General features: G+C 40.0%; 1 protein-coding gene across 3 annotated transcripts in view; it reads left to right on the top strand.

Moving 5' to 3' along the window:
- The window catches only part of PTPRO (protein tyrosine phosphatase receptor type O), a 259,686-nt gene that overhangs the window by 201,341 nt on the left and 44,859 nt on the right, over positions 1-13,486 (top strand). For all 3 annotated transcript variants that reach the window (XM_061417745.1, XM_061417744.1, XM_061417746.1), the window contains exons 13-16: positions 3,581-3,720; positions 7,088-7,220; positions 9,165-9,285; positions 12,998-13,066. In XM_061417745.1, coding sequence (XP_061273729.1) covers positions 3,581-3,720; positions 7,088-7,220; positions 9,165-9,285; positions 12,998-13,066 — 463 coding nt within the window. The remainder of the gene's footprint in view (positions 1-3,580; positions 3,721-7,087; positions 7,221-9,164; positions 9,286-12,997; positions 13,067-13,486) is intronic.

Genomic DNA, 13,486 nt, shown 5'->3' with positions numbered 1-13,486 from the left:
CCCACAGTCCCTGACTTAAGGGGCCAGTGCCTTATCCATTAGGCCACAGGGGCTGATTCATACCAGATAGCTGAACTGAATTTATCAACCCAATAGGAAAAAAATGTAGAGATGTTCTAGGTTGTTCTAATTACTGTCTAAGAAACTCACTCTGAGGAGCAATTCTGTAGTGTGCATCTTTTAAAGAGGCATAACCCAGGCTCAGCCTAACGAATCACCCGTTTCTGCCTCAGACAACGTCACACTTGCTTCCAACCATTCAGGTTCTACAGGAGTCAGAATCATTGGAGGATTTGGTCTCTGGCTCATAATCCAAATAGCAGTGACAACTATGAAGGACATAAGAAGTGGAAGTAAACCTCTGTGTTTCATCAACAGTCTTCATCAGAGGGGAAGTGAGACGGTACAATGTTTAGAGGAGTAAATAATTTATAGCAAATGAGAAAGGGGTTCTGACATCTATTGTGAATTATACTTGCCCAAGACCAACTCATCACTTTATTCCTTCAACTCTTCTGCCCAGCCTTGTCAGGTTGCCTCTGGAAAGGAAAAATGCTTCTTTTACAGTTGGACACAAACTTACTCTACTGCGGTAGGTCACAGCAAGGAGGATTCTGACAAACTTCTTGGTTCTGGTCATGATGATGATATTCCAGAAAGAAGGTCCAGACCTTCCCCCACAAAGACATATCATTTCTCAGAGTAAACTGCCCTCTAGGGCTTTTTCAAGCCCCACTAAATGCCAGGAGCCTTAGAACAGACTTGGGAGGGTGGGACCGAGAATGAAAAGAAATCCAAGTGACAGGTAAACAGTGCAGTAGTTGCCTGTCATGCCTGTCATGCTAATGGGCCGAGTATGCCACTACGTGAACCTGATGGCTAGACACACGCAGGTAAGAGGGACCCTGGCTTAAGAACTTGGATGCAGGCAGAGCATTCTATGTATTGGAGGAACTTGAGAGAAGGGCTCAGAGAAGAGGGGCATAGGCAGGGGACCAGGAGAGGTTCAGCAGTGGGCGAACAAGACGGCAGACCAACACCCAGAACTGACGGACAGCAAGCCCAGGGCCTCAGTACTGGAAATGTATATGAAAGGGCACAAGCAGAATGGTTTGCTTAACTAGTGGATTAATACATTGATCAAGATTAAATGTCCAGGGATTCCATGAAAAACATCTATTTCTGCTTTATTGACTATGCCAAAGCCTTTGACTGTGTGGATCACAATAAACTGTGGAAAATTCTGAAAGAGATGGGCATACCAGATCACCTGATCTGCCTCTTGAGAAACCTGTATGCAGGTCAGGAAGCAACAGTTAGAACTGGACATGGAACAACAGACTGGTTCCAAATAGGAAAAGGAGTACTTCAAGGCTGTGTATGGTCACCCTGCTTATTTAACTTATATGCAGAGTACACCATGAGAAACTCTGGGCTGGAAGAAGCACAAGCTGGAATCAAGATTGCTTGGAGATATATCTATAACCTCAGATATGGAGATGATACCACCCTTATGGCAGAAAGTGAAGAGGAAATAAAGAGCCTCTTGATGAAAGTGAAAGAGGAGAGTGAAAAAGTTGGCTTTAAGCTCAACATTAGAAAACTAAGATCATGGCATCAGGTCCCATCACTTCATGGCAAATAGATGGGGAAACAGTGGAAACAGTGGCTGACTTTATTTTTGGGGGCTCCAAAATCACTGCAGATGGTGATTGCAGCCATGAAATTAAAAGACACTTACTCCTTGGAAGGAAAGTTATGACCAACCTAGACAGCATATTAAAAGGCAGAGACATTACTTTGTCAACAAAGGTCCGTCTAGTCAAGGCTATGGTTTTTCCATGTATGGATGTGAGAGTTGGACTGTGAAGAAAGCCGAGCGCCAAAGAATTGATGCTTTTGAACTGCAGTGTTGGAGAAAACTCTTGAGAGTCCCTTGGACTGCAAGGAAATCCAATCAATCCATCCTAAAGGAGATCAGTCCTAGGTGTTCATTGGAAGGACTAATGTTGAAGCTGAAACTCCAATACTTAGGCCACCTGATTTGAAGAGCTGAGTCATTTGAAAAGACTCTGATGTTGGGAAAGATTGAGGGCAGGAGGAGAAGGGGATGGCAGAGGATGAGATGGTTGGATGGCATCACTGACTCAATGGACATGGGTTTGGGTGGACTCTGAGAGTTGGTGATGGACAGAGAGGCCTGGGGTGCTGTGGTTCATGGGGTCACAAAGAGTTGTACACGACTGAGTGACGAACTGAACTGAACTGAATTCCATGATGGTTCGGTGGTTGAGAGTCTGCCTGCCGGTGCAGGGGACACAGATTCGATCCCTGGTCTGGGAGGATTCCACATGCCATGAGGCAACTAGGCCCATGTACCAAACTAGTGAAGGCCAGGCACTCTCCATGCACCACAATGAAGACCCAGCACAGCCTAAATAAACAAATGAAATTATTTTTATAAAATGATTAAATGTCTATAGAAAACAGACTTACAGACACAGCGGGAACAGGAAGTGATGAAGTGAAAGTCGCTCAGTCATGTCCTACTCTTGGACTATATATACAGTCCATGGAATTCTCCAGGACAGAATACTGGATTGGGTAGCCTTACCTTTCTCCAGGGGATCTTTCTGACCCAGGAATCGAACCAGGGTCCCCGTATTGCAGGAGGATTCTTTACCAACTGGGCTATTAGGGAAAAATTGAGAGAATAGCACTGAAATATACATATTACCATATGTAAAATAAATAGCTAATGGGAAGTTGCTGTTTAATACAGGGAGCTCAACCCTGTGCTCTGTGATAACCCAGAGGGATGGGATGGGGTGGGAGGTGGAAAGGAGGTTGAAGAGGGAAGGAACACATGTATACTTATGGCTGATTCATGTTGATATATGGCAGAAACCAACACAACATTGTAAAGCAATTATCCTCCAATTAAAAATAAATAAATTTTAAAAAGACTGCCTAAAAGAATAAGATAAAGAAATCAGTCCTCTAAAAGTTTACCAGTAATCAACTCCTCTTTCATCAATCTTTTTCTTTAAAAAATTGTGTTATCTCTTTAGCTTTAGTGTCTTAATTTTGTCTAAATTTTCAAGAAGCTATTCCTCTGACTAAATGATTTCAAATGATCTCTCGAGAAAGGAAGGCAGGTTTTTGGCCTCGACACCAGACTGGATCTCTCCATGAGAAGGGAGAACATCACTTTCATTTTTCTGTCTTTTCAGTACTGAATTCTCACCCAGGAAGTTCTGTACCTATGGGCAGTGCTAATTCCATTGTAGTTGCAGCAAAGACTATTAATAGATTATGCCTATAATAAAGCTGAAGTAAAAAACAGAAGTGTCCCAAAAAGAGAAGTATAAAATGAAAGAGGATAAAAAGGCAAAAAATTTTGCCTTCCAAGTTAGACGACAGTCTTGTTGAAAGGACATATTTCACAAAGCAATAGAAAATCTGTAGGGTGCTTTTAACCATCTGTGTTTGGATTTTTTTCCACCTATTTTATCCTTCTGATTAATGAAGGAAGGATATGTTAGATGAAATTAATGTTTTAAAACTTATCTTTGCTCAGAACCAGCTCCTCCAAAGTCCCTCTTTGCGGTGAATAAAACCCAGACCTCGGTGACTTTGCTGTGGGTGGAAGAGGGAGTAGCTGATTTCTTCGAAGTCTTCTGCCAGCAAGTTGGCTCCAGTCAGGAAGCAAAACTCCAGGTACCGTATGTTTGGATTCTCCTTTTCTGAGTTAATTTTAATTAAGGCTCATTATCTGAGCAAAGTGAAAAATCTTTCTTTGAATGATATAAAAGGAAAACTCTGCATGTGTGGTTTTGTGTTCCAGTGATAGAAATTTAAAATTATTCTTAGAATGGGCCCCAAATATGTTAAAACTAACTTGCCAAATCACAAAGTTTATTTTCATCTTTGTATCAGTCTTCTGTCTCCAGTTTTTATCCACTCTGGGTCATGCTGGAGAATTAAATTGAGGCGGTTGTCTGTTGGCCATTAAATTGAGGTAAGGTATAAAAATACACTGCCATATAAAATATAATTTAACAAATATGAACTAATTGGCCTTTATGTTGCAGACGTTGTATGGGACACAAATGTTAGAATCACTATTGTTGTTTAGTCACTGAGTTGTATCTGACTCTTTTACGACCCCACTGTAGCCCACTAGTCTCCTCTGTCCATGGGATTTCCCAGGCAAGAATAGTGGAGTGGGTTGCCAAGCCCTTCTCCAGGGGATCTTCCTGATCCAGGGATAGCACCTGAGTCTCCTACACTGGCAGGCAGGTTCTTTACCACTGAGCCACCAGGGAAGCCCTGGTATAATCAGGGTGCTTTGCTGTGCTTAGTCGCTCAGTCATGTCCGACTCCTTGTGACCTCATGGACTGTAGCCCTCAGGCTCCTCTGTCCCTGGGGATTCTCCAGGCAAGAAGACTGGAGTGGGTTGTCATGCCCTCCTCCAGGGAATCTTCCTGACCCAGGGATTGATCCCAGGTCTTCTGCATTACAGGCAGATTCTTTACCATCTGACCACCAGGGAAGCCCAAGAACACTGGAGTGGGTAACCTATTCCTTCTCCAGAGGAACTTCCCAGCCTAGGAATTGAATCGAGGTCTCCTGTACTGCAGGCAATTTTTTTACCAGCTGACCTACTCAGGAAGCCTGGTATAATCAATACCGTCAATTATTTTTTCATTTAATTCTGGATATTACTCTAGAGTGGAAATAATTAAAATGAAGTGTAAGTGCCAGAAGTGAGACCCATATTACTAAGAGAATTTAAAAGACATTAGTAAGGAGGATAATTTTATTTGGGAAAAAATGAAGGCTGAGATAGGTGAGTGTTAAAGCTTTAGGGTCACAAATAACAGATAAGATGAATACTGAATTATCCACCAGGTTAAATTGAATGGAAGGAGACAGATGAGCCTTGGGGTAACAAAACCACAAGACAAAACTATTTTATAGTCAGACATGGAAGAAAAAGGACAAATTTTTGAGGCATGTCACAAAATACAGTGCAAAGATGAATACTATGAACATAAATAATTGATGCTTTTTAAGTAATGCAGCTTATGAGATTGAAAAGAAAAAAGGATTTCTAGCAGTATGAATCTTTTTATACTGAGTGTTAAACATAATTTGCTTTGATTTCTCTCCCCTTTTGATAGTCTGGTCTACAAACCAGACTATCTCTTTTTGATTTGTACTGAACAGCTGGATCCTTTGGATCCCAAGAATCCTTTTAGAAAAAAGCTGCTCTGCCAGTAATGAATTTAATTCTCTGCAACTACAGTAATGTCTTCCTTTAAGAAAATGATGATCAGGCAGCAACTTTATACAACTGAGGCCTGTTAGCAAAAATCTTTTCTCGGAAGCATTCTTTTATAGGATAGTGAAAGAAGTGAGAGTGTGAACTCCTTGCTGATGGCTCTCATCTCTTTAGGTAGAGGCATTTCTGACCCTTGTTTTGAAAAAGGATGTTATGCTGGTTTATATTGCATAGTTGTACTTGTCAATGGATGGCCATTGGCCCACCAAATTAACAACTTTTACTCAAGAATAAGTTAACATTAAACATTTTGGAGAACACAGTGTCTTTATGCCTTTGGTGGATGCTATTTAAAAGCAGAGAATGTAGACAAAAGGGGTAGTGTTCTTAATATACAAAAGTGAAAGTCACTCAGTCGTGTCCAACTCTTCCCCATGGACTATACAGTCCTTGGAATTCTCCAGGCCAGAATACTGGAGTGGGTAGGCTTTCCCTTCTCCAGGGGATCTTCCCAACCCAGGGATCGAACCCAGGTCTCCCACATTGCAGTCAGATTCTTTACCAGCTGAGCCACAAGGGAAGCCCAATATTCAAAGATCTACTACAAATAAAAAAGATAACGATCAGCAACCCAAAGCAACTATTTCATAGAAAATAAACATAGAAGGCTCTTAAACATATAAAAAGATGATCAAGCTCACTCACTGTGAAAGAAATGCAAAATAAAACTATAGTGAGGGACAGTTTCCACTAATAAGATGGGAAAAGTTCAAAAAGTTTGCAAATTGTATACAATTTGTTGTGTAAAAACAAATGTAGGGAAATGGGTATTGCCATGCTCTGACAATAGGTGGGTCCCTTGGAAAATGTCTATGGAAGATAATTTGTCTATATCTTTCAAAATTAAAAAGATATAACTTTTGACCCAGCAGTTCAACTTCTAAGAATATGAGTGTTTGTATATGTATGAATATTCATATACATACATACACACAAATATATTCACAGGTTTTGTGTATGAATGTATATATGTATATATTGTTGTTGTTTAGTCACTAAGTCACTCTTTTGCAACCCCATGGACTATATAGCCCATCAGACTCCTCTGTCCATGGGACTTCCCAGGCAAGACCATTGGAGTGGGTTGCCATTTCCTTCTCTGGAAGATGTTCCAAACACAGAGATCTAACCTACGTCTCCTGCTTGGCAGGTGGATTCTTTACCACTGAGCCACCAGGGAAGCCCTTGTATATATACACATATATACATACATACATATATAAAATGAGTGTGTGTACATATGCATATGTTCCCATTAATTGTGAAACTGTTGAATTGTTTATAACAACAAAAAATCAGAGATCACTTAAACATTTATTAATAGAGGACTGGCTAGATAAAGTATGTTCTTTCAATGGATTTGTGTGCAGCCCTTAAAGTGAAATAGCTTTATCTGTACTGGTATGGAAAGAGTGCCAAAATATACTGATAACCAAGATAAAAATAAGTAGAATGGTTCACAAACCATGTTATCGCTGTATTCTTATATGTTTATACATCCATAAAACACAGATGGAAAGGAAAAAAAAAAAAAACTACAACCGTGGCTGCTTCCATGGAAGGTAATTGGGTAAATGGGAAGCACAGGAAGAAGGAAACAGTTTTCATTGGTTCCTTTTTTGTTTTTTTTTCAGTTTTTCTGCTCTGTCCACACGTTACCTACTCAATTACAAAAAGTAATTTAAAAGCCAAACTAGATGAATAAAACATAACATTTATCTTGTTTTCTGCACCTCCAGGAACCAATTTCTGTTTCCTCTCATGTCGTGACCATCTCCAGCCTCCTTCCTGCCACCGCCTACAACTGTAGTGTCACCAGCTTTAGCCATGACAGCCCCAGCGTCCCGACATTCATAGCAATCTCGACAATGGGTAAGTACAGGCACCAGTGGAATCTGGTATCTTCGGAAATTATATCTTTCCTGATTTGCCTTAAATTTTCCTTTTAAATATAAATAATTTGTCTTTTTTAAAAAGAAAACTCACATTTCACTGAAAAGTTTCAGGCTCTGAGTTCAGGAAAACTTTAATTCCAACCCCAAATTGTGCTTACCAGTTATGTGATTTAGGGAACGATAATTACTATTCTGAAGCTTTGTTTTTCCATCTGTAAAGCTGGAGTAATAATATGTACCTGTTGACATGTTTTGAGGCTTAGAAATCAAGTACCTAAAGCTCTAGTACATGCTGTCTAAATGCTAGTTGTTTTCATCATCAACTTCATCATCCCCATCAACCTCTTCAGTGGTACCCACAGTACTGTAAACAACTCAGGTGCATCTGTTGTAGTCCTGACCTTGCCCTTTCACTGATCGAATAAAGGTGAACCTAAATTACTGGACCAAAACTAAAAAATTTCTAGTCAAGTAGAATGCATAATTGGGGAAATTAGAAATTAACGAAAGGCTCGGTATAATGCTATTCCCTTATTCTTTTTCTGAGTTATATTATTTGTTTTACTCCTCTGCTTGAGTCTAATTCTGTCATCTAAGACCCTCCCTGAAGCTGCCTGTAATAAAGTTACTCTTACCATCACATTATACTTCTAATGGGTTCACTTTCATTTACGTATGTAAGCATTAATCATGTTTAGCCACTATATCCAGTGACCACTAGAAGAAACTTTTTTTTTCCTGTTTTTAGTTTCTGCTTTTTCAGAAGAAAGAGCAAAAATGGACCTGAAAAGCATACTAATGGTCTCGCATTTCAATACCCTTTCCATTTTCTAAAAATACTTTAATGTTCATGATTCCTTGTCATCTGTACAGCAACCCAGTAAAACAGGTGATACTATTAAATGTATTTGCAAGTGAGGAAAAGTAGGCCAGGAGAGACTGCATCAGAGCTTCCCCAAATGGAAGGTAGTAGTCAAGCGAACTTGAACAATCTCTTCTATGAGTCTAACATTCTTTCTGTTCTAATACTTCTGTCTGTACAGTGGAGTCAAGCTGGCCCACATGGGAAGTGGCAAATGCCCAAAGCCTTAAGGACTGTGTGGGTTGGCCAGTACTGTGATGTCATGATCAGTGCCGAGAATAGTGTCTCCTCTTTTCCTCTGATCCGCTTTTAAGAGCTTTACAAAAATCTTTGATGTATATTCGCACCTTTAACATCCTGATCTTCCGGGTAGTATGTAAATTAGGCAATGTGTAAGTGCACTAAAGGATGGATCATAGGAAACCTAGTGTGTGAAAGAGATACAACCCCTGTTCTTAAAGGCCCTAAATGTATTAATAAGTTTAATCTCTTGAGTTATGCAGATAGAAAAACCCCTAAACATATGGTTACAGATCATCAGAAAGCCTGCTGCTAGCGATGCGTTAAGTGCTGCAGCAGATGGCAGGGTGCTAATGCCTTTTTCATATACGTTATTCTGTGAGGGGAATACACAGTTGTGCTTTCTGACTTGAAAGCCATGGACATAAAATAAGAGCCTGCCTCTCTCTAAGCTTTTGAAAATGTTAAACAGTGATGATACATGATAATGACTTCTAGCATTTTTGTTTTCAAATGAGCTTAAATCATGGCACAGGCATTATATACATTTCACGGTTTCCTTTAATAAGAATGTCCTGAACGTGGGCCTTTGAAGTGGACTCAGTTCTTCCACCCACCCAAACACTGTTTGCCAATCTATTCTACCACGTAAGAGTTGACCAGCAAGAAGCCATCATTGACTCGGAGAAATGTCATTGTTGCTGTTGTTGCTATGGTCATAAGTGTGTTAGTCTTTAAATTAGATGAGATATGATGAATGGTGCTGTTAGTTTCCACGTCATGGAAGCTCCAGTGAAGATGTATGGCTTTTATCTTTAGTTACAGAAATGAATCCCAACGTGGTGGTCATCTCCGTGCTGGCCATCCTCAGCACACTGTTAATTGGACTGCTGCTTGTTACCCTTATTATTCTTAGGAGAAAGCATCTGCAGATGGCAAGGTAAGTTGCATTTTGCTCAACTTTTACCCACAGGCTTTAGAATATTTTTATCTATCGTGTGGGCTTCCCTGGTGGCTCCAAAGGTAAAGAATCTGCCTGCAATGCAGGAGACCTGAGTTTGATCCCTGGGTTGCACTTATCCTCTCGAGAAGAGAATGGCAACCTACTTCAGTATTCTTGCCTGGAGAATAGTATGGGCAGAGGAGCGTGATGAGCTATAGTTCATGGGGTCCCAAAGAGTTAGACACGATTGAGTGATTAGCATATTTACCATGTACACGTAGCTTTTACATATAGGCTTCCCTGGTGGCTCAGTGGTAAAAACATGCTTGCCGATGCAGGAGACATGGGCTCGATCCCCGGGCCAGCAAGATTACCCTGGAGAAGGAAATGTCAACCCACTCCAGTTTTCTTGCCTGGGAAATCCCATGGACAGAGGAGCCTGGCAGACTATAATCCATGGGGTCACAAAAGAATCAGACACAATTTAGTGAATAAACAACACAACAATGGCATTTACACACCTAAATTGTACAGGGGTGAGTTTACTTTTAGTTTTTAATGCCTATTTCTATTTTTTGTTTTCTAAGTAGACTTTTCAATATTGTTTTAGAAAACATTACCATTGAAATAGTAAAGCAAAGGATGGTTTGTTTACACAAAGTCAGACCTCTTACTGTCAACCTTATCATTTTAAGTAGCCCATATATTGGGATCCATTCACTGTATTTGGATACTTCCAAACATATTTTGGGCTTCCCTGGTGGCTCAGATGGTAAAGAATCTGCCTGGAATGCGACAGATACAGATTTCATCTCTGGGTGGGGAAGATCCCCTGAAGAAGGGAACAGCAACCCAGTCCAATATTCTTGCCTGGAGAATTCCATGGAAAGAGGAGCCTGGTGGCCACAGTCCGTGAAATCACAAAGGGTTGGACACAACTGAACGACTAACATTTTCACTTTCATTTGAAAATATTTTGGGGTAAAAGAAACATCTGTCCCTACTAAGTATGATAAATGAAAGGAGTTAATACATATGGAGACCACAAGGAAGAAAAGAAATCCCTTTCCTCGTTAGTTCTGTTGAAGCTGTTTTATCAGAAAATATTTGCTGAGTTTATGAAAGGGTCCTTTTGAGTCCCCCTGTTAGTTCTGTTCCTTTTACACAGGTTTGCAGGCAGTTTCATTTTTCTTGCTGTTAGGAAAGCCTTTTGATTTACGGTTTTGTGGATTCCCTGTTCCTTTGACCACGGATGCATTTCTTATCAGAGCGCATCCTCAAGTACTTTCTGTTTGGAAGTTCTTAGCATACAAATGGTACTAAAGCTATAGACTGGAGGTAGTCCAGGAATGAAGAGTAAATTAGAAAAGAGGGCCCTGGATTAAGCACCAGAACAATCTAAGATTTTTAGGGAGAAGATGAAAGATAACGGCAAAAACAAAGCTGACAAGAGGCATCCTGTAGAGTGGAAGAAAAATTAGGAGAGTGTGGTAGCCTAGAAGCAAGGGAAAGAGCATATATCAAAAAGAGATGATAACAGTCCTGCATTAGAAATTAGTTAGGAACAATACTGGGAGAAGGCAATGGCACCCCACTCCAGTACTCTTGCCTGGAAAATCCCATGGACGGAGGAGCCTGATATAGGCTGCAGTCCATGGGGTCGCTAGGAGTCGGACACAACTGAGCGACTTTACTTTCACTTTTCACTTTCATGCATTGGAGGAGGAAATGGCAACCCACTCCAGTGTTCTTGCCTGGAGAATCCCAGGGACGGGGGAGCCTGGTGGGAGGCCGTCTATGGGGTCACACAGAGTCGGACACGACTGAAGCGACTTAGCAGCAGCAGCAGCAGGAACAATACTGCAACAATAGCATAGTGGCATAGGAAGCAAGCAATAAATGTGAGCTGTTAATAGTAATAGTGAGGGGGGTTGGTAACAGAAGTAGAAATGGGAGTAGGGGTATTTATGAGTAGGGGTATTATGCAGGAGCGTCCTTTGTGATGGATACAGGCAAATATTTAGGAGGAATGATTCTACTTCAGCCAGCTTGTCATCAGAGCAGAGAGTCTTGATATTTTTTGTACATGGTTCTCTCTGGCAGTCTGATGAAGCCTGTTGATCTCTTCCAAGAATAGTGCTTTCCTACTAAATGCATAAAATAAGACACATAGGATTAAAAAAGAAAATATATGAAAATGTGGTAATCAAAGTGTTCAGAAAACAGATGAGTTGTATGTTTCTTTATTAACACAGTTGATAACAATATTTAGTAGGAAATCTAAGAACTCTCAAATTTCATCAGAGTGATGATGATGAACAATATTTTAATACCTGCAGCAGGTCTATTGTAGAACAAGGCCTCTTACCAAATCTCCTTACCAAAAGTCCTATTACCAAATCTCATAACTGCTAATGATGTCATTGGGGCTTGTTGTATACTTTAATACTTGGAACAGTTACTAAATTTCAGTTATAAGTTGTGAAAATAAAGATGTGTTTTTTTCCCCACATATGTTCATAGAGCTATAAATTCTATCCTTGGACCCTAGATTAAGAACCCTTGAGTTAGAGAGTAAAAGAAATCCCATATACAGGAAATTGATATAGGAAAATTAATTGATGATATCCAATTTATAATATATACCACATGACATAATAATATGTTAGTGTGTTTTTCAAGGAAGAAAGCTATTCTTAGAACACTAATGAGGACAGACAGATAACTGAAGTAATGACATGGTGGTGCCAATAATGTCAGAATCTCTGCTTCAATTCTGAATAAGCCCATCAATTTTATAGAGAGAAAAAAATGAAATGTATGCACCCCAGTGAGCTATGTTATTTCCACATGTTGTTAACCAAAAGGCGGAGAAAGCATGAGAATTAGGTTTACCTTTTCCCTCCACTTCTGGGGAAAAAAAAAAAAAAAACTTTAACAATATTTTCTACTGACTACATAAGCCAATCTATTTCAGTATGTATCACTTTTTTATCTCAAGTGATGAATAACATGGGCATAACAACATAAGAGGAAAGTTTTGGAGGGAGAAAACAATTCAGTTTGATCCACCATCTATTAAAGAGGAAATCAAAATGCTATAAAAACAAGGAATAGTTGTTAAAAATGGAAAACCTTTAGTCTATCTAAGAGCATTTCTATACCTTACTAGTGAAGGTTCTGTAAAAAAAATAATAATAATAATAATGAAAGTATTCTACCTACTATAGTTCGTTCAACAGTTAATGTTACGATCACGAGTGCACTTTGGTAAGGATTGTGAACCAAATCTGTTCGGCTTCAAATAACTTGACTTGGGTGTGTGCACCCCCGTGAAAGATTTTGTCTTTCTACTTTGCATCATATCCAAATGCAGAATGCAAGCAACTTATATTGACTTTTTAAATGGTTAATGCCCTGATGATTAAAGAATCTTTTTTGTTGTTGTTCAGGAACCCAGCTGTGTCTCACTCTGAGCCCCCATGGACTCTAGCACACCAATCTTCCCTGTCCCTCATCATCTCCCAGAGTTTGCCCAAGTTCATGTTTATTGCATCAGTGATGCTGTCCAGCCATCTCATCCTCTGAGATGACATCAAGGCTTTTTACCTTAAGATAACTTTTTACCTTGACATAAAGACTCTTTTGTATCAAAGTAAAACGTGCTCTGTCAAACGCTGATCTTGATTTTGTGGTTCTTTTCCAACAGGGAGTGTGGAGCAGGAACTTTCGTCAATTTTGCATCCTTGGAGCGGGATGGGAAGCTCCCATACAACTGGTGAGTACTGTTTTGGAACAAGTCTGTAGGTAGCTTGACTATGCTATATGTGCTCCAAACTTGATTGTGCTGTATTTGGAAATAGATGGTTTTGCCTGGTTACCCTTTCATAATTTCAGTGATGGTGAACTTGAAGATGACTTCTTCACAGAGTACATTAGCTTATATAAGCTTAATTTAACTAAGGAGAGAAAATGAGGTGGTCAGCTCTGTACTGATACATTACACAAAGGAATGAAATGAAGCAGTTGTGTGAGTTGCCCGCAGCTGGGCTGATGAAGGGTTAATGCAGGAGGGTCATGGAGGAAGTATGGCTGAAGATGGAAGAGGATAGTCCAGGCAAGTAGACAAGAGACAGAACAGCATCTCTGTTTAAAACTCAGGCTTCAGTGCCTGAGCCACTACTTCTGTTGAAAAATC

Source organism: Bos javanicus, chromosome 5 (genome assembly GCF_032452875.1).
Source record: "Bos javanicus breed banteng chromosome 5, ARS-OSU_banteng_1.0, whole genome shotgun sequence".
Taxonomy (NCBI): Eukaryota; Metazoa; Chordata; class Mammalia; order Artiodactyla; family Bovidae; genus Bos; species Bos javanicus.
Note: the sequence above shows the minus strand (reverse complement) of the source record. Positions and strands in the feature narration are given on the sequence as shown.